Source organism: Eutrigla gurnardus, assembly GCF_963514095.1.
Source record: "Eutrigla gurnardus genome assembly, chromosome: 20".
NCBI classification, from domain to species: Eukaryota; Metazoa; Chordata; class Actinopteri; order Perciformes; family Triglidae; genus Eutrigla; species Eutrigla gurnardus.
The window spans coordinates 22,039,302-22,059,259 of NC_139931.1; the positions used below are offsets into that span (position 1 = coordinate 22,039,302).

Consider the following 19,958-nt stretch of genomic DNA (forward strand, 5'->3'; position numbering starts at 1 on the left):
CCGGTAATGTAGGAGCCTAAATGCAGTTATTTTCTTAATAGAATAATTTAAGTTCATTAGGATTAAGAATAGATTATTTACATTATGTATAGTTTGATGGTTTCTTATAATGGGGCAATATAATAATAATAATAATACCAAGTTACAAAGTGCTTTACAATACAACTGATAATATAATGAGATAAAATCCAAACATAAGATAAAAACATGATCCAATTAATTTAAATAGCTACAACAATGAACAACAATTAAGAAAAGGCCTTAAGGTAAAAGTGAGTTTTAAGAAGGGATTTAAAAGATGAAACTGAGTTTGCCTGCCTGAGATCTCCGGGCAGGGAGTTCCATAGCTGAGGGGCCCTAACAGCAAAGGCCCGGTCACCCTTGCTGACAAGTCGGGATTTTGGAACCAGTAGGAGGGCCATGTTGGAGGATCTCAGGCAGCGATGAGGCTCATAAGGAGTCAGCAGATCGCGGATATAGGCAGGAGCCTGACCATTCAAGGCTTTAAAAACAAGCAGTAAAATCTTAAAATCAATTCTAAAACTCAAAGGTAACCAGTGAAGGGCAGCAAGGATTGGAGTAATGTGGTCGCATCTCTTAGTACGTGTTAAAAACCTAGCAGCAGCGTTTTGTATCAGCTGCAGTCGTTGGATGTTACGCCTGCTGATACCAGAATAAAGTGCGTTGCAGTAGTCCAATCTGGAGGAGATAAAAGCATGGATGACCTTTTCTAAGTCTGCAGAGGACAGGAATGGTCTGATCTTGGTTAGCAGTCTCAGTTGGGCAAAGCAGGACTGCACCACTTTAATCACCTGAGTATCGAAAGATAATTCGGAGTCAAAAATTACACCCAGATTGCGGGCCTCTTTTCTTAAGGCCCCCACACACCGCCCAGACGTCCAACTGCCTTATCCGACCACTCTCCGCCCACTCTGTTGCCTCTCGTCTGACCCGTTCGGCAGAAAAGTTGCGTTGTACACACCGCTTCAACGTGCTTCCGACAACACAGCAGCGTGTACGTTCTGCGCTTGCGCGAGATGCAATAAGCCTCCTTAACAGCGGGTGGTGCTAGTCTCGTGCCAGTACTCCAAAACAGGAAAACAGGAAATGACAGAACGGAGTGCAGATAAAAACAATGCACACACAGTCTTGGTTCAGTATTCGTTTGACTCGAGAAGACCTTTGTGGACTAAATACTTGGCATTTCTGGAAAGATGACTCTGTAAAATCTGTACTCTGCACCATCTCTGTTTATGTGGTTTGTTGTTTACCATCGTCACTTCCGCCCCGCCCACACACCGCCATTGGATACTCTGATTCGCTAGCACACCGCCAATCAGAGTATCCAATGGCTCAGACGTCCAACAGCCCACCTCCTCAGACTTCGTATGCTCAGTCTGATCAGACAACGTCCGCGCGGCTCCGAAAGCTTCCGACGCAGCTGTACACACCAAACATATGTGTTCCCAACCTCGTCCGAGCCTCTCCAAACGCTTCAGACATCCAACGGTTGGGCCGGTGTGTTCCTGCCTTTACATTGTTGGATAAGGCGCCCAGACTAGAGGAGAGATTGTCTAAACTACTAGTGCTGGGGCCAAAGGGGGTAATTATGACAATGTCTGATTTGGAGTCATTCAGCTGCAAAACATTTTCAGACATCCAACGTTTAATCTCAGCAAGGCAGGACATAATGCAGGAAACCTCGGTTATGCCCGGCCGTAGTGGGACATACAACTGAGTGTCATCTGCATAACAGTGGAAGTCAATGTTGTGTCTACGCATGATTTGCCCCAGGGGTAGCATGTACACAGTGAATAGGAGGGGACCCAAGATAGACCGAGGAACCCCACAGGAGAGAGGAGACCAAGAAGAGGAGGCTTCTCCAAGCGATACAGAGAATGACCTGTTGGACAAATAGGAGATGAACCAATCCAGAGCCACATCACTGATACCAACATGATATTTCAGACGGCTGATTAAGACATTATGGTCCACTGTGTCAAAAGCTGAGCTGAGGTCAAGGAGAATTAATATTGAGAACATGCCTGAGTCGGCTGCAAGCAGTAGGTCATTGGTAACCTTGACCAGTGCAGTCTCAGTGCTGTGAAGGGAGCGGAAACCTGATTGAAATTTTTCAAAAATGTGATTGTCGTCCATAAAGGAAATCAGTTGAGTGGAGACAATTTTTTCTAAAATCTTGGATAAAAAAGGCAGCTTAGAGATAGGTCTAAAATTACTTAAAAGTGAGGGGTCTAGAGAGGGTTTCTTTAAAAGAGGGTAAACAATGGCATGTTTAAAATAGGAGGGGAAAGTACCAGTGGACAGAGAGCAGTTGATAAGCATGTCTTGGGTTTATATTTGTGGACAGATGTATTTTTGTTTAGTGAAGACTGCACCTTCAATGTGTCACTCTCGCAAGTATTACAGGGTACGTGAGTTTTGTTGTCAGTCAGGACAAGCGGGGAGTGGAGCCGTATAGTTTTTTGACCTCGCTCACACGCTCTCATTTCGTGTATAGGACACGATTTATATTTAATTTTGTGACAATTTATTTTTCTGCATTATCATCTGCATTTTTTCAAGTAAATATTTAAAGTTTACCAGCTGATCTCCGTGGATTATTTGGATGTGGACAAGTGGAAATAGAAGTGGAGTGTTACAAGTGTCAGACTGAGGCTTCACCACCTACACCCACCTTTCTATTTCCGGTACATGGGACCTCAAAATGAATTTCTGGTGGATGTATTCCTATGCATATAGACATTTCCTGGTCCCATTTGAATTGTGCCATGAATTTCACATATGTTGTTTGTGGTTTTTAAAGATATTTTTTCATGCAAACTGCCCCTCCCAACTTGCACTGCTCCATTTTTTTGTTCAATCTGATTGGCTCAGCCTGACCCTCGGCCGGGTCACTGACTTCCTTCTGAAGTTACACAGAGAACACGAAAAATGTTGAAAAAAAGCCTTGTGTAAATTAACAATGCACTCTCAGATCAATATTTAGGCTATCTTGAATGTATGCCACTATGTGATATACATGTATTTAATTCCAAAATTTTCGGGTTTAGGACCCCCCCACATATCAAATGCTGCTGACGCCGCCTGTGTGCTGGTCTTGTTCTGGATTACTGTTTGTGAGTTCTGTTGGATTATCTGGTTCTTTATTTTTGATAGTGTTTTTGCCCTTGTGGCCTCCCTGAGTTTTTGGACGTTTTTTGTTTGCTTATTACTCAAATAAAGCTTTTTTCTGCATTTGGGTCCATACCTCCTTAATTCCTAGTATACCCGTGACATTTCTGGCCTCTTTCCAACCTCTACCTGTAAGATATCAGAAAAGGCAATGTTTTAAACAATTGGCTGTGTTCTTGCATGACTTGATCCATGAACATTTTCAATCAGGTTTTAGAAGGGGACACAGTACTGTGATGGTACATTATATTAGAGTGCGCACTGCAGGTTACTTCTACACCGGCTTGAAAATTGGATTAATCTCTCAGAAAGAGCTTTCAATTAGTTTCATACCGACCTCTCGCCAAAGATTTTCTTTCTTAGAATTAGTCACCAGGTTTCAACAAGCATGACTTCCTGTTTGGTATCCCACAGGGTTAAATTCTTGGCCCGTTACTGTTCTGTCTGTATATGCTTCCACTCTGAAAAATGATTAATGATCAGCTACTATGGCCCCCACCTGTCGAACAGCCTGCCAGAGAGCCTCAGGACCGCAGAGACAGTTGATATTTTTAAAGGAAGGTTAAAGACACACCTTTTTAATCAGGCTTTTAACTAGTATTTTAAATTCTTCTTACGTTCTTATGTGATTTTATCTTATTTTATATGTTTGCTTCTATCTTGTTTTTAAGATGATATTGATCTTAAATCATTTAAGTTGTTTTACTTATCATGGTATTGTTTTATTTTATTATCTTATATATTTTTATCCTTTTAAGCTGTTCACTCTATTTACTTATTTTTTCATGGTTTTTTTAATCCTATCTTATGCTTTTAGTTTTTAGCTTTAACTCCGGTGTTTCCTCAGGGGGGTCTTCCACACTGGGAGCTGTGTCTGGGCTGCTGCTTCGGGCGCTGTCCCTGGGTCCCTTCGGCTCGGCTGACTGTTGTCTGTTGGGGCTGGGGGGTTGAAGTTGAAGTTGAGATCATCGAGGGAATTTTCATTGTTATGCTGATGAAAATCTGTTATTTTTATCTGTAGCACCAGATGATACTGATGCTCTCAATCCCCTATACAGTGCCTCTCCAGCATCATACAGTGGATGAGTAATAGTTTTCTCAAATTAAATGAAGATAAAACTGATTCTTAATATTGGTACATAGAAAGAAGATATTTTCGGGAAACTTGGTAGTCTGGCCTAACAGAATATGCCTGAGGTAAAGAACCTGGGTAAGAATAAAGAATCCTCGACTCTGAGCTGAATTTAAAATCAACAATGTTTCAAAGATTGCCTTTTATCATTTAAGAAACATTGCAAGAGTCAAACCATAGCTCTCTCTGGAGGAGGCCAAGGAGTTGACCCATGCCTTTTGCATTTTCTCGCATTGATTTCTATAATGCCCTATTCCTGGACGACCTTAAAAATGATTGATCAGCTGAAGCTTGCTTAAAATGCAGTGGCAAGCATTTGAATAAAAAACAGAAAAAGATACATATTACACCATCATTACACTGGCTACCTGTAACGTTGAGGATTGATTGAAAACATATTTTCCCTTTTTAAGGCTTTAGATAGTTTAGCACCTACATACCTCATTGATTTCTCATCTAAGTATGTTCCAAACCGTCCTCTAAGGTCATCTGGCCTTGGCTTGCTAAGCATACCTAAAATGAATCACAAAAAGTATGGTGCTTTCTGCTTTTCTGCTAGTTCTATACAGCAATGGTTTGGTGAGGTATTTCCCATATTTTGTTTTTCTTCCACATATGCCCACATTTTGCAGAATCCTGGCAAGCAGATCTTATTAGTAACACTGTGTCGAGTTTAAATGACAGGTATATTGATAAGAATAACTCAGCAGAGCTCCATAGGGGCATGTGAGTACTGTCTGTACACAAAATGTTTTGCATTTTGGCATTGACTCTGTATGCAATCACAGCACTCATACTCGAAAAATTGCTTTGCATTTGGTGTAACTGATACAAATAAATGAATGATGAGATTTACAGCCTTCGTGTGGACATTCAGAATGCAAAGAAACAAGCAACCACATTTGTTTGAAGCATACTGCATGCTCGACAACTTTGCACAGTCACATCTACATTAAAGTAGCTCATTAAAGTGTCCAGGTCGGCTAATCTATGAACAATATTACAGTTTTTCTCAATTGTTGACACACAAATACTGGTACTTGAGACACAATGACCACAACATGTAACTCATGCACCAACCCCTTGAACTAACTTTGCTAAACTGCAAGCACAATTCCTGCTTTACACTCAAATTGCAGTTCTTAAACACACTTTTTTCAAAACACTACACACAATTCTCTGCGTTTGGCACAAAATTCATGAAGAAAATCTCTTGTTTTCACAAGGAACACACTGCCATTCAAAATTCTAAAGTTAATTTCCCTACTATGCACACTGACTCATTAGCATAAAAGGGCAACAGGTGAGCTCTTCTGTTTTGGAGCAATGGATGCCAACAATGGATGCCGTACAGTAAATTCTTCTGGTTTTATATAGAGACCACTGTATATGCAACTTTGTGTTGGTTAGGATGTACACTGTGTACATTACAGTATTCTTGTGGGAAAAATAAAATATATTTTTTTACTGTTTACAGTTTTTCTCGATCGTTTACACACATTTTCTGAAAGCATGCCTCATACTCTCAGAACACTACACACAAATCAAAAAAACACACACACAATGGTCAAAACCGCTCAATTCTCCTGCAAAATGAAACTTTACATTCAAAACAATGTTATTTCTTCTCAAAATGGTATTTTGTTGTCAAATGACACACACAAACCATCATGAATAGACATTTATAAGAACCAGTTGAACACTGATGTGCTCAATGTAAAACACGATGAACACTTCTTCTCCATTTACCATAATGACTTAGGCCTTTTTTTGTTCAGTGTTACACTCACTACAGACAGTACATACATAAATGTGTTGTAAAATATTTTAGAATATTGTTTTTATATATTTTATTTTTCCCACAAGAATACTGTAATGTACACAGTGTTCATCTAAACCAACACAAAGTTGCATATACAGTGGTCTACATACAAAACCAGAAGAAATGACTGTATACAGTTACAAAAAAACAAAAAAAAACAACTATCCCGCATCCTCTCTTCTGTTTCGGTCTGGCCACAGCACCTCATCCACATCACAGGCAATGAAAGCGATGGCCAAGCAGCGGGGGAAATATAGCCTAGCATGGCAAATCCATGCTAGGCTCCTCCTCGTACTCTCACTCCTCTGGCTCTGCCTCTGTTGCCAATGTTGGCATCCATTGCTCCAAAACAGAACAGCTCACCTGTTGCACTTTTATGCTAATGCTCTGATTGCAAATTGTAAAACTGTGTTGCAGGTGTTTTCCCATGTGATGAGTCAGTGTGCATAGTAGGGAAATTAACTTTAGAATTTTGAATGGCAGTGTGTTCCTTGTGAAAACAAGAGATTTTCTTCATGAAAATTGTGCCAAATGCAGAGAATTGTGTGTAGTGTTTTGAAAAAATTTTGTTTTAAAACTGCAATTTGAGTGTAAAGCAGGAATTGTGCTTGCAGTTTAGCAGAGCTAGTTCAGGGTGTTGGTGCATGAGTTACATGTTGTGGTCATTGTGTCTCAAGTACCAGTATTTGTGTGTAAACAATTGAGAAAAACTGTATTTGTGTGTTTTGAGTATAAAAACAATATTCTAAAATATTTTAGAACACATTTATGTATGTACTGTCTGTAGTGAGTGTAACACTGAACAAAAAAGGCCTAAGTCTTAATGATAAATGGAGAAGAAGTGTTTTCCATTCATCGTGTTTTACATTTAGCACATCAGTGTTCAACTGGTTCTTATAAATGTATATTCATATGATGGTTTGTGTGTGTCATTTGAAAACAAAATACCATTTTGAGAAGAAATAACATTGTTTTGAATGTAAAGTTTCATTTTGCAGGAGAATTGAGGTTTTGCCCATTGTGTGTGTGTTTGTTGATTTGTGTTGTTGGGACCTAACCGTTAGGACTACACAATGCGGCCTACAAAGCCTACAAAGGGACAAAGGGGATTAAAAACTACACCGCCATTTTAGTTTCACATCTCACCCAGGTGAGAAATGTGACGTCACACAACTGGTGCCCTATTGGCTGACAACTGCAGGCACCCCAGGGGGTCCCCGGCAGCAGCCGTGAGCTTTATAAACCGAAGCCGCCTGGAGAACGCTCTCTTACTCTTACTCTTACTCTGGCGTCTCTTCCTACAACCGGCGCAACACCACGTTGCAACGGGAGGCGACCCCTCCTGCAGCGCACCGCTGCAACAAGAGGAACCAAGCCGGTTCCTGCCTTCCAGCTACCAGACGCTGTCTGAAGTAAGCTGACTAAATCGCCAAGCCGCGATTATATCGCCGCTCGTGGAAGGAGGAAACACCAACTGTTTTCTTTATTTGAGTTTGATCAACGGGAGGAAACCCGCTCCGCTCTCATCTGGACGAAGCCGACTCATCACGTCCCCCGCTGACGCCGGGGCCCACGAACTACCGCCGTTACGGAACGCCGTCATCGCCAGGACGGACTCGCAGCTTACGCAATGACACCAGTAAGAGGCTATCAGTCTGGGCAGAGACATAAGTGATAGTGTAGGATATGCTTGTAATTCTTGTTAATGTGTTTTAAGTTCTGATCGCGGACCGCCGAGTCTGTTTGTTCATGTGCTGCTGTATTTGAATGGTGATCGTGATCGCCGCTGGGTTGATTTCTGTAACAGTGTTTTCGAATAACCTCCGCCATATTCACGAGCTCAGAAAGTCTCTACTATCAGTTAAAAGACCGGTCTCGCGGAATAAACGCCAGTTCATTCACGCGCGCCCGTGTGATAGCGGCACGCCTTCTGAGCCTCAGAATATCGCTCGCGAATTCTCTCTCTCTTTGTTTGTGTCCCGCTAACCAACACACACACACACCGCACACACGTGTCCTCCGCCAGCTGTTCCCGCGGGACGCTAAGGACATAGCTCCACCTCTCGCTCTCTCTCTCTCTCTCGCTACCCCATCGGACATCAGTGAGGACGCTGTGAGGAATAGCTCCATCTGGTGGCCGCACATAGCTCTCTCGCTCTCTCTCTCTCTCTCTCTCTCGACACACACGCACACACGCACGCACGCACGCGCACACACTCCACGTGTGTCTCTCCTTCTGTTTAGCTTAGTTTTGTGTGTTAGGTAGTTAGGTAATAAGGCTTTGTTAATTGCAGTGTTATTGATTGTGATCATTATTACTGATTTTAATAAATCTTATTATATTATAACTAGCGGTCTCTTGTGCTTGTTGTGTATATGTCACTGGATAACAGCAGGTTGTGAAGGCTAGTGCTTGAATTTCACGCCTTTTTAATTGTTAGATTGTTTTTATGCTTCTATGCCAATGATAACGATGATTGGCATGTGAGTATAAAACCTTTATATTGAGACTGAATACAGTTTTAGGTTATCTTTTCCCTGATCCCAGGGTGGTGCCCCGTTTATTCATGATTATATCATGATAATATATTAAATATAATTATTAATACCGATAATCATATCGATATTAATAATTAACTGTTGATAACCAAATCTGCTCCTGCTACAACCCCAACAGTGTGTAGAGTTCTGAGAGTATGAGGCATGCTTTCAGAAAATGTGTGTAAACAATCGAGAAAGACTGTAAGAGCATACATGGCAGAAAATCTGAAAAATGAAGAGGAACAAAGTTAGTAACTGTATAAACAGTATATGCCAAACTCTGTGTGTGTATGTGTGTGTCTGTGAATGTGTGTGTGTGTCTGTGTGTGTGTCCAGCTGCTGTACTCCTACGTGGAGAATGTGAAGCGAGTGTCGGCTGGTGTCCTGTGTGAGCTGGCCCTTGACAAACAGTCTGCAGAGCTCATCGATGCTGAGGGAGCATCTGCGCCGCTCATGGAGCTGCTGCACTCCAACAACGAGGGGATCGGTACGTTTCTCTCTCCTCTCCTGCTTCGGACACTCATTTCAACCCAATACTACATGTTGACCAATGTGATGAGATGTCCCGGACTAATGTACTATACGTTAATACCTTCTGGGATTTAACTAACATAACCTTAACTAATGGCGCCGTTCAACCAACCTGTGTTTTATGCATGGTTTGAATTTGGGCATAAAAAAACCTCTAGAACTAGACACGCATTAGAGAAACCTGGTAGGCCCCCTGCAGGTTTCCACCATCATGGCTGAAATCGCCACTATTGTTGAAGTCCCAGATCCACCAGGAAACCAAACGCCTCCTGTCTGGGTTCATGACATCATCCAGAGGTGCTTTTGGATTTCACCAAGCTGGATTAACTGGATCTAGCGAGACCCATGTAGGCTGGTTTACAGCTGGAGGAACCCAGACTAAACTATCTGGGCCCTAGTTTCGTAGACCAGGCGCAGTCAGCTCTCAGCGCACCTGCGCCGAGCCGACGGGGTGTGTCCGCCTGGACTTTGCAAGTTTCGTGCACCGCGCAGGCTCGCGCAGGCACACCTCCCGTCTTGCCCACCCGCGCAAGTGGGAAAGAGGGAGGAGAAGAAGGCGTGAGTGGGTGACGAGGAGGAGACGAGGCGTGGACTGGGATTAATACAGCCGATTCAGATCTTCACCAATCAAATGAGCTCCTCTCCTCACCTTTAATGCGTTAGGGGAGGTTCAGTGCAAGTTCCGTCACTTGACAACCCGATGACAGAAGCAGCGCCGCCGCTCCCACCACGCGCTGTGCGCGCGTATCATAATAATAACAATGCCGATATTATAAAAAACAGGAGAGAGAGAGGGAGATGTTTTGTTCCGAGAGGCTGAGTTTCCGTTACGCGTGCCATCTGCCTTTGATCTGACGTCAGATGTGATGGGACAATCTATATAGATATAAATTCACGTGTTGATTCAATTAGTTGCATTAAATAGTGTTTGTTGTGATTATTTATTGCATTTAAATGTGCCTGGAACTGTGGAAACCTGCCTGTGAGGTATCGGTGACGTGTACGCACTGCGCGCCGTCAGCCAAACTTCCACTCCGCCAGCTGTGATTCGCCTTGAATGAATGGACTTTATTTACGCCTTGCGCCTTGTGCCAAGAGTAGACCAGGTTGGAGCTGGCGAGCTTTCAGCGCAGTCTCGGCGAGGCTTTTTGCCACGAAACTTCCGCTACGCCACGCTGAATCTGTGACGCCTCCCACTGCTGCGCCGCCACACCCATCTTGGCGCAGGCGATCCACCAAACTGCCAAACTGACCGTGCGCAAGGCTGCGCTGGTCGAAACTTGCATTACGCCGGCTCCGCCACCCTGCGCCGCCCTGCGCTGCGCCACGAATCTAGGGCCCTCTGTGTTTAATATCAATAACCATATTGCTGGAATAACTCCATAATAATGGTGATCAGTAAAAAGTGTTAAGTCATGCCTTGTTAGGTCTTTCTGCTAGACCACAAGATAACTACTTTTAAAACGCTTGTTTTCTGAATGGATGGAATGGAGTCTGGTTGATGGGTGCTAGGCTATGCTAACATTGTAGCTGCTCCATCAACACTCCAAATAAGGTAATCTAAATGGTCCTTATTTATATAGCGCTTTTATCCAAAGCACTTTATAGTAATGACTGACATTCACCCTTTCATACACACCGACGGTGGAGTCGACCACGCAGGGTGACAGCCAGTTCGTCAGGAGCAATAAGGGTAAGGTGTCTTGCTCAGGGACACCAGGTACTCAGCCAGGAGGTGCCGGGGATCTAACCGGGTATCGAACCGGCAATCTTGCGGTTGCCAGCCAACCCGCTCTACAGCCTGAGCTAAACCCCCCATATCAATCTAGACATAAATACAGCAGAGACCTTGTTGTTTAGACCAAATATGGTCTCTGGTTTCTCCACATAATCTGGTCTGGTCGCTGGACTAATGTGAGCTACCATCGTAGACTTCTGGGGGACCACAGACAGTCTCTGGTTTCTCCACATAGTCTGGGCTCTGGACTAATGTACCTACTATCGTAGACCTCTGGGGGGACCACAAACACAGGAGAGAACATTTGGTACCTCCATTAATCATTCAGCGACATTGGGACATCAGGAGCTGCTCTCAAATATGATTGGCTTTCAGGACAGCTTCATGCCAATTTCCTGCTCTTTGAAATACTTCACTGAGGCAGTTCTCTTGTATTGGCAAAAGATTTGCTTCACGTTTGGCGTGAACACGTTAAACAGGCTTTAATGCTGTCTTAGATCATCTGATTCAATTGTTACAGTGCTGGCCAAAAGTATTGGCACCCCTGCAATTCTGTCAGATAATGCTCAATTTCTCCCAGAAAATGATTGCAATTACAAATGTTTTGATATTAAAATGTTCATTTCTTTTGTCTTCAATGGAAAACCACAAAAAGAATTGTCAAAAAGCCAAATTGGATATAATTCCACACAAAACATAAAAAAGGGGGTGGACAAAAGTATTGGCACCCTTTGAAAAATCATGTGATGCTTCTCCAATTTGTGTCATTAACAGCACCTGTTACTTACCTGTGGCACATAACATGTGGTGGCAATAACTAAATCACACTTGCAGCCAGTTAAAATGGATTAAAGTTGACTCAACCTCTGTCCTGTGTCCTTGTGTGTACCACATTGAGCATGGAGAAAAGAAAGAAGACCAAAGAACTGTCTGAGGACTTGAGAAGCAAAATTGTGAGGAAGCATGGGCAATCTCAAGGCTACAAGTCCATCTCCAAAGACCTGAATGTTCCTGTGTCTACCGTGCGCAGTGTCATCAATACGTTTAAAGCCCATGGCACTGTGGCTAACCTCCCTAGATGTGGACGGAAAAGAAAAATTGACGAGAGATTTCAACGAAAGATTGTGCGGATGGTGGATAAAGAACCTCGACTAACATCCAAACAAGTTGAAGCTATCTTGCAGTCCGAGGGTACAACAGTGTCAACCCGTACTATCCGTCGGCGTCTGAATGAAAAGGGACTCTATGGTAGGATACCCAGGAAGACCCCACTTCTGACCCAGAGACATAAAAAAGCCAGGCTGGAGTTTGCCAAAACTTACCTGAGAAAGCCACAAACGTTTTGGAAGAATGTTCTCTGGTCAGATGAGACAAAAGTAGAGCTTTTTGGGAAAAGGCATCAACATAGAGTTTACAGGAGAAAAAACGAGGCCTTCAAAGAAAAGAACACGGTCCCCACAGTCAAACATGGCGGAGGTTCCCTGATGTTTTGGGGTTGCTTTGCTGCCTCTGGCACTGGACTGCTTGACCGTGTGCATGGCATTATGAAGTCTGAAGACTACCAACAAATTTTGCAGCATAATGTAGGGCCCAGTGTGAGAAAGCTGGGTCTCCCTCAGAGGTCATGGGTCTTCCAGCAGGACAATGACCCAAAACACACTTCAAAAAGCACTAGAAAATGGTTTGAGAGAAAGCACTGGAGACTTCTAAAGTGGCCAGCAATGAGTCCAGACCTGAATCCCATAGAACACCTGTGGAGGGATCTCAAAATGGCAGTTTGGAGAAGGCACCCTTCAAATCTCAGGGACCTGGAGCAGTTTGCCAAAGAAGAATGGTCTAAAATTCCAGCAGAGCATTGTAAGAAACTCATTGATGGTTACCGGAAGCGGTTGTTCGCAGTTATTTTGTCTAAAGGTTGTGCTACCAAGTATTAGGCTGAGGGTGCCAATACTTTTGTCCCGCCCATTTTTGGAGTTTTGTGTAAAATGATAATTGATTTGACTTTTTTTCCCATTCTCTTTTGTGTTTTTTCATTGCAAGCAAAATAAATGAAGATATTAATACCAAAGCATTTGTAATTGCAATCATTTTCTGGGAGAAATTGAGCATTATCTCACAGGATTGCAGGGGTGCCAATACTTTTGGCCAGCACTGTATGTCTGTGGAGTATTGGTTATTCCAAATATGTACACTTGTGTGTATGATTGTGTGTGAATGTGGCAAAGCTTGTTATGATGATTAATGACGTTTGATGTTAAATGCGCATTGTCTCCCTGCAGCCACGTACGCTGCGGCGGTGCTCTTCAGAATCTCGGAGGACAAGAGTTCAGACTACAGGAAGAGAGTGTCAGTGGAGCTCACACATTCACTCTTCAAACACGACCCTGCCGCCTGGGAAATGGTACGAACTCTGTGGGGATGTTTGACTGCAAAAGTTAACACAAAAGTGTAATTTGGTCTTGACAAGCAAAGCTGTCGTAAGAAACTAAGGGATGTGAACTGTGAGTAAACGGCTGTTCATCTTCCTCGCCTAGTACAAAATCTAAATTTCAGAAGCAATATCACTATTAAAATCAAGATACCATAGATAATACAACTAATTGTCTTCACTTTACACGTTATTCACTCAGACCTAGTTAATGGCACGTAGACCTGAGAGGGAGAACTTTCTCTGCTGTCTCTTTTCTTTGGTCTGATTTGACTTTGAGCCCACACAGTACAGGCTTCTTTTGCTTTCAGGGATTTTCTTGGATTTGTACCCAGTTGTAAAATAGATTACATTAAACCAGATCACCTAAAGACAACCTGGGTATTGATGAACTTGCAGGTCACTGCTCTGAATAATGACTCAGATAACCTGCTGAGTCATGACAGCAGCAGGTAGACACAAATAATTTAACTTCAGCTTCTCGAACAACAGTTTACCAGTACAAATACCTCACACACACACACAGAGATGCCCCCCCCCCCCCCCCCCACACACACACACAAAAGAAACATGTAAATTCCTTCAGCAACGTAAACACCAATGAGAGGGCCAATAAAGCTTCCCTTTTAACATGTGATCCAACTACCGGAGTTGGTGCGGGTCAAATATGAACCAAGATCCTGTTACTGTGTTTCTTATTTCTCTAATTACTTTCCAGAAACATGTTGAGGAACAGCTGTAAAATGAGAACGTTGAAAACGCCATGTTGAAAACAGTTGAGCCAAAACCAAGCCCCGCCCACTGGCCACAGGGTTCATTCTGCAGTTCACTGATTCGCTCACCGATTATCCGTCTCATGTTAAACTGTCATCATATAGTGACATTTTATAAAAGTTAACAACTGCAGCTGTTATTTAAGTTGAATTCACGATTGATGGTGGTTATTCTGAAGCAATTTGGTTTATCAGTTTGTCTCTTATGTTTGATCTAAATAAGAAGTAGTTTCATTATTTAGCTTTGAATTTTCAAATGTATAAACTGCCTCCAAGTTCACTTTTCCTTCCACTTGTGTTTTCCTGACAGTTCAGTAGAATCAGTTGGAAAGCTTTGACTGTGTGTATGTGTGTGTTTGCGTGTGTGGGTGTGTGTTTGTGCGTCTCCCCTGTGATTAATACTTTATTGACCTGTGTGCTTGAGACAGAGGATTCTCACCACAGCATCCTGTCTGTCTGTTTCCCTCCAGACTCACACTGCACTTCCTTTGGAGCACACGTACCTAGCTGATGGTGAGTACTACTAGTACAGATGGAACCTCTCACACACTTAAAAAGGACACATGACGGGCATGGTGCAACCCGTTCTCACTCCCAATCACAGGCTGAGTCGTCGTGACGTCACCCATTGGTTTGTGGACTACAGTCTTGAGGCCTCGAGATCAGCTGTTTGATAGTTGCCATCTTGGATTTTGGACCTTCGTCATCTTGGAATTTATGCAACCAGTAAAGGAAGTTCCAGATGGATCCAGATCCAGTAAGGGTGCTGCACGGGCTGTCGCTCTGCTGCTTGTGTTCTTCTTATCTAACCGTCGCTCATCCACAGTCCAAATATAGTCACTTCCTTCACTCGTTCCTTAAGATGGTGATGACCAAAATGTCGAAGTCTAGTCCACAAACCAACGGGTGACATCACCATGACTACGTTCATTCCTACGTAGGAATGTAAGGAGGATATTAATATATATCAATGTGTATTAATATACAATTTTAATACCTCCTCTCATAAAAACGGGCACCATCTGTTGGTCGGACAGAAATTTATAGAGTTCACTTTAATGGCTAATGACCACTTATTAATTAATAAACAATCAATCAATATAGTTTCAATAAATCAATCTCATTTTCAGATCATAAGCCCTTGAAATAGGGATCTTTGGTGTTATGGCCAGGAGAATGGAGGTGGACTCAGAAGCAAGAGACTTAAGTTTATTAACAAAAGGTTCTTAATCCAAAGTAAAGTGTCCAGTTTAATAACAAATGCTTCTAAATTCAACGTAAAGTGTCCGTTGCTGCAGGCAGCTGGAGGAGGAGCTGGTGAAAGAAACATGAGGAAACATGAGGATAATTAGGACAAAAAAGGCTGAGGGAAACAGGAGAATTCTCACTAACGTGCACACGACTAGCTCTACCGATGAGACGGAAATTATCTGGCACAGGATTTGAATCAGAGCTTGCTTTTATAGTGAGGTTGATTAGCTGGAGATAGGAACCAGGTGTGCCTCACTGCACTTGTGAAAGTAGGTCAACTCCGCCTCCGCCACCCTCCAGCACTGCAGGTGAAACAGGGAAAAAGACAAAGTGGGCAACAAAACATAACCAAAGAAAAAAAATCAAACACAACCCAGGCCATAACAATACCTCCCCCCTAACAGACGGCACCTGGCGTCCTACCAGGCTTACCTGGGAATCTCTTATAAAAATCAGACAATAACTGAGGGTCTAGTATCAAAGACTTGGGGCCCAAAGAGCGCTCCCGTACCCTTCCCAGTTGACGAGGTACTGATAACCATGGCCCCGCCTGCGGACATCCAAAATGCACTCCACAGTGTAAACTGCGTGACCATGGATGAGAAGGGGAGTGGAGGGGGGTCGGCTGGAGGGTGCAAGGGACTGTCAACCACAGGTTTCAGGAGTGACACATGAAAAACTGGGTGTACCTTGAGTGCTGAGGGGAGCTTTAGTCGGACGGCACTGGGATCAATAATGCGGTCGATGATGTATGGGCCAATGTATCTGGGAGCCATCTTTTGGGAGTCTGTCTGGAGAGGAAGGTCCCGTGATGGCAACCAGACCTGCTGACCCAGCCTGTATTCAGGGGCCGGTTTACGATGGCGGATCCGCTATCCGTCGGTTTCTGGTGGCTGTTCTTTCAAGGGCAGCTCGGGCTTCCCGCCAGACTCGGCGGGCTCGTTGGAACTGGGCTTGCACAGATGGGATGGCAACCTCTGTCTCCTGGCAGAGGAACAAGGGGGGTTGGAAACTGTGTGTGACCATGAACGGGGACAACCCAGTGACGGGGCTGACCAAGGAGTTGTGGGCATATTCTCTCCAGGGCAGGTGTGTAGACCAAGAGGCCGGGAGGCCACACAGCGAAGTGAGGACTCTAAACCTTGGTTTACCCGCTATGTCTGGCCATTGGATTGTGGGTGGTATCCAGATGTGAGACTGACTGAGGCCCCCAAAGCTTGGCAGAAAGCTGTCCAAACTCGGGATGTGAACTGGGGACCTCTGAAACAATGTCCTGGGGAATGCCGTGCAAACGAAAAACATGCTGTACTAGCAGGTTGGCAGTTTCCAAGGCTGTTGGGAGTTTGAGGAGAGGGATGAAATGCACTGCCTTGGAAAAACGGTCTACAATATGAAATAATAAAAACGGATGGTGTTGTTACCTTCAGAAGGAGGGAGTCCAGTGACAATGTCGACAGCGATGTGTGACCAGGGTTGGGGAGGAATGGGTAGAGGCTGCAGGAGATCAGCAGGGGGGCGGTGAGAGGATTTACTGCGGGCGCAGACAGAGCAAGCTGCGATGAATTCCCTGGTGTCCGCTGCCATCGAAGGCCACCAGAAACGCTGTCGGATGAGGGAGAGGGTCCGGTGAACACCTGGGTGACAGGCCAACTTGGACAAGTGTCCCCACTGCAGGACCGGAGCTCTAGCAGATGGTAGGGATGAACAGTCACTCGGGGGTGCATCCGTCTTGGGCTGGATGAATCTGGAGGGCTTCCTGAACCACTTGTTCCACCTCCCACCTTACCGCTCCCACCACACAGGAGGGCGAGAGGATTGTCTCCGTCACAGGCTTTTCTTCTGCAGAAGCGAACTGGTGTGAGAGGGCATTGGGCTTAAGGTTTTTATGCCTGGTCAATAGGCGAGTGTGAAGTTGAATCTCCCCATGAAGAGTGCCCACCGAGCCTGACAGGAGTTCAGCCTGCGAGCGGAGCGGATGTAAGACATGTTTTTGTGATCGGACCATACGATGAACGGGTGAACTGCTCCCTCCAACCAGTGCCGCCATTCCTGCAGTGCCAGGACCACCACCAGCAGTTCTCGGTTCCCCACTTCATAGTTCCTTTCAGCGGGGGTGAGACGATGAAAGAAGAATGCGCATGGATGTAGCTTTAGGTCCGCAGGCAGGCGCTGGGAGAGGACGGCTCCCACCCCTTAATCAGAGGCATCCACCTCAACCACAAACTGAAGGTCAGGATCTGGGTGAATCAACACAGGTGCATCAGTGAACATAATTTTCAGTTCATTGAAAGAATTCTGAGCAGTAGGGAACCATTCAAAAGCTTTCTTTACAGAAGTTAACTGGGTGAGAGGAGCGGCAATGTGGCTAATGTTCCGAATGAACCTCCTGTTGAAATTGGATCTCTGCAGTTGTTTTCGTGTAGCAGGAGTGGGCCAATCCTGCTTTTACCTTGGTTGGGTCTGGTCTGAGCTGCCCCTTCTCCACCACGTACCCTAAAAAAATGTACTGTTGTGACATGAAATTCACATTTTTCAGCTTTTACGAACAGTTTGTTTTCCATCAACCTTATCAACACTTCTCTGATATGACTTACATGTTCATCATACGTGCGTGAAAAAATTAAGATGTCATCCAGGTACACAAACACCACTCTGTTCAGTAGGTCTCTTAAAACATCATTGACAAAACATCATTGACAAGCCTGAAAGACAGCAGGGGCATTTGTCAAACCAAAGGGCATCACCAAATACTCAAAAAGTTTGTGTTGAACGCCGTTTTCCACTCATCCACCTCTCTGATTCTGACTAGGTGATAGGCATTTCTTAGGTCTAGTTTTGAAAAGACTTGAAGTGATCCAAAGGCTGAGTCGATGAGAGGTAGCGGGTATTTGTTCTTAACAATTATTTCATTCAAACCTGTATAGTCTATACAAGAACGCAGGGTGTTCTTTTTCTCAACAAAGAAAAATCCTGCTCCTACTGGAGATGAACACGGGCGGATGAGACCTGCAGCTAGAGAGTCATTGATGTATCTTTCCATGGCCTCTTTCTCTGGCTTACAGAGGTTGTAGAGTCTTTTAGTCGGGAGAGGGGAACCTGGGAGCAAGTCTATGGCGCAGTCATAAGGTCGGTGGGGTGGAAATGAAAGGGCACGGTCCTTGCTGAATACTTCTTGTAAATCATGATACTCATAGGGGACGTTAGTCAAGTCTATTTCTTCAGGTGGTTCTGGAGAACTGGGGCTTTTCTCTTGAATGGCTGAGTGCAAGCAGTGTGCGTGGCAAAAATTACTCCAACTACGAATGGTGGAAGAAGTCCAGTCTATGTGTGCTTTGTGTGTCTTCAGCCAAGGTAAACCAAGAACTAAGGGGGTCAACAGGGATTGAATAATGTACAGTTTGATGAATTCCTGGTGGTTGCCTGACAGTTAGCTTTAAGGGTTCAGTTTTGTGAGTGACGACTTCTGTCTGCCGTTATCACGCCCAGGACTCAGAGATAGGACTCTGATGCAGAGATTTCAAAAAAGCTTTATTCAGGCCGCAAAGGAGATCAAAACAGAAGGCGCCTCAAAAGGAGGGATGGCTATGAACATTTACAACAGAAAACCCTACGGTCTAAAGGGGGAAAAACAAAAACAGTTCTAAACAAAACGCCTCCGGGGAGGGAAAAACTACAACTAGGTACGATAACAAAACCCTACTGTCTAAAAAGGGGAAAACAATACAATACAGTTCTAAACAGAAAACGCCTCCGGGGAGGGAAAAACTACAACTAGGTATAAGGACAACTAATCTTAAACAGGCTATGAAAATACAAAGGCAAAAGGCCAACAAAAAACCCTCTAATGAGGCAGACAACTGTGGATAACTCAGACTATGACTAGACTTGATAGCTGGTGGCTCTTGACACACAACAAGACACACGGGCACAGGACAAAGGGAGACGCAGACTATTTAACACATGAGGGTAATGGGCGACAGGTGGAGACAATCAGGAATCGGGGATGACATCAGGGGATGTCACCAGCACATGAGGAAGGGCAAGTGACCTGAAACGAGAGGAGAGTTACTTTCCAAAATAAAACAGGAAATGACAAACATGGAGACAGGACAAAATAACTCCGCTTGACATACCGGTGTGACAGCCGTCTATGGCCAGCACCTCTTTAGGGGCTTCTAGGTTAACCACTTGGAGGACATAATGCTCAACGAGGTTAGAGTCTATGAAATTATCGTCTGCCCCACTGTAACGAAGCGCATTTCGTTACTTGTACATTTTGCACGTTGTTAGTAATGTTTGTTTGCACAATAACGGGAAGGTACATAAATAACGGCACTTTGCACTTTAGTCACGATAGCACTTTATTTGCCATAGTTTGCACAGTACAGTTGGCACATTGCATATTTTGCACAGTACATACAGATATTTATATTACTCTTTTTATTGAATATTTATTGAGTTATTTATTAGACATTGTGACCTTCGGGCAGATGCGGCACTTGGCACTCGGCTCCGCCTGCAAGAGAGTAGAGCGGGGGTGAACTCCAACG

At 44.1% G+C, this 19,958-nt stretch overlaps 1 protein-coding gene across 2 annotated transcripts in view; it reads left to right on the forward strand.

The window, feature by feature from the left end:
• The window catches only part of LOC311030463 (junction plakoglobin-like), a 202,183-nt gene that overhangs the window by 164,929 nt on the left and 17,296 nt on the right, over window positions 1-19,958 (forward strand). For both annotated transcript variants that reach the window (XM_084036224.1, XM_084036225.1), the window contains exons 13-15: window positions 9,024-9,174; window positions 13,236-13,357; window positions 14,628-14,670. In XM_084036224.1, the coding sequence (XP_083892350.1) occupies window positions 9,024-9,174; window positions 13,236-13,357; window positions 14,628-14,670 (316 nt within the window). The remainder of the gene's footprint in view (window positions 1-9,023; window positions 9,175-13,235; window positions 13,358-14,627; window positions 14,671-19,958) is intronic.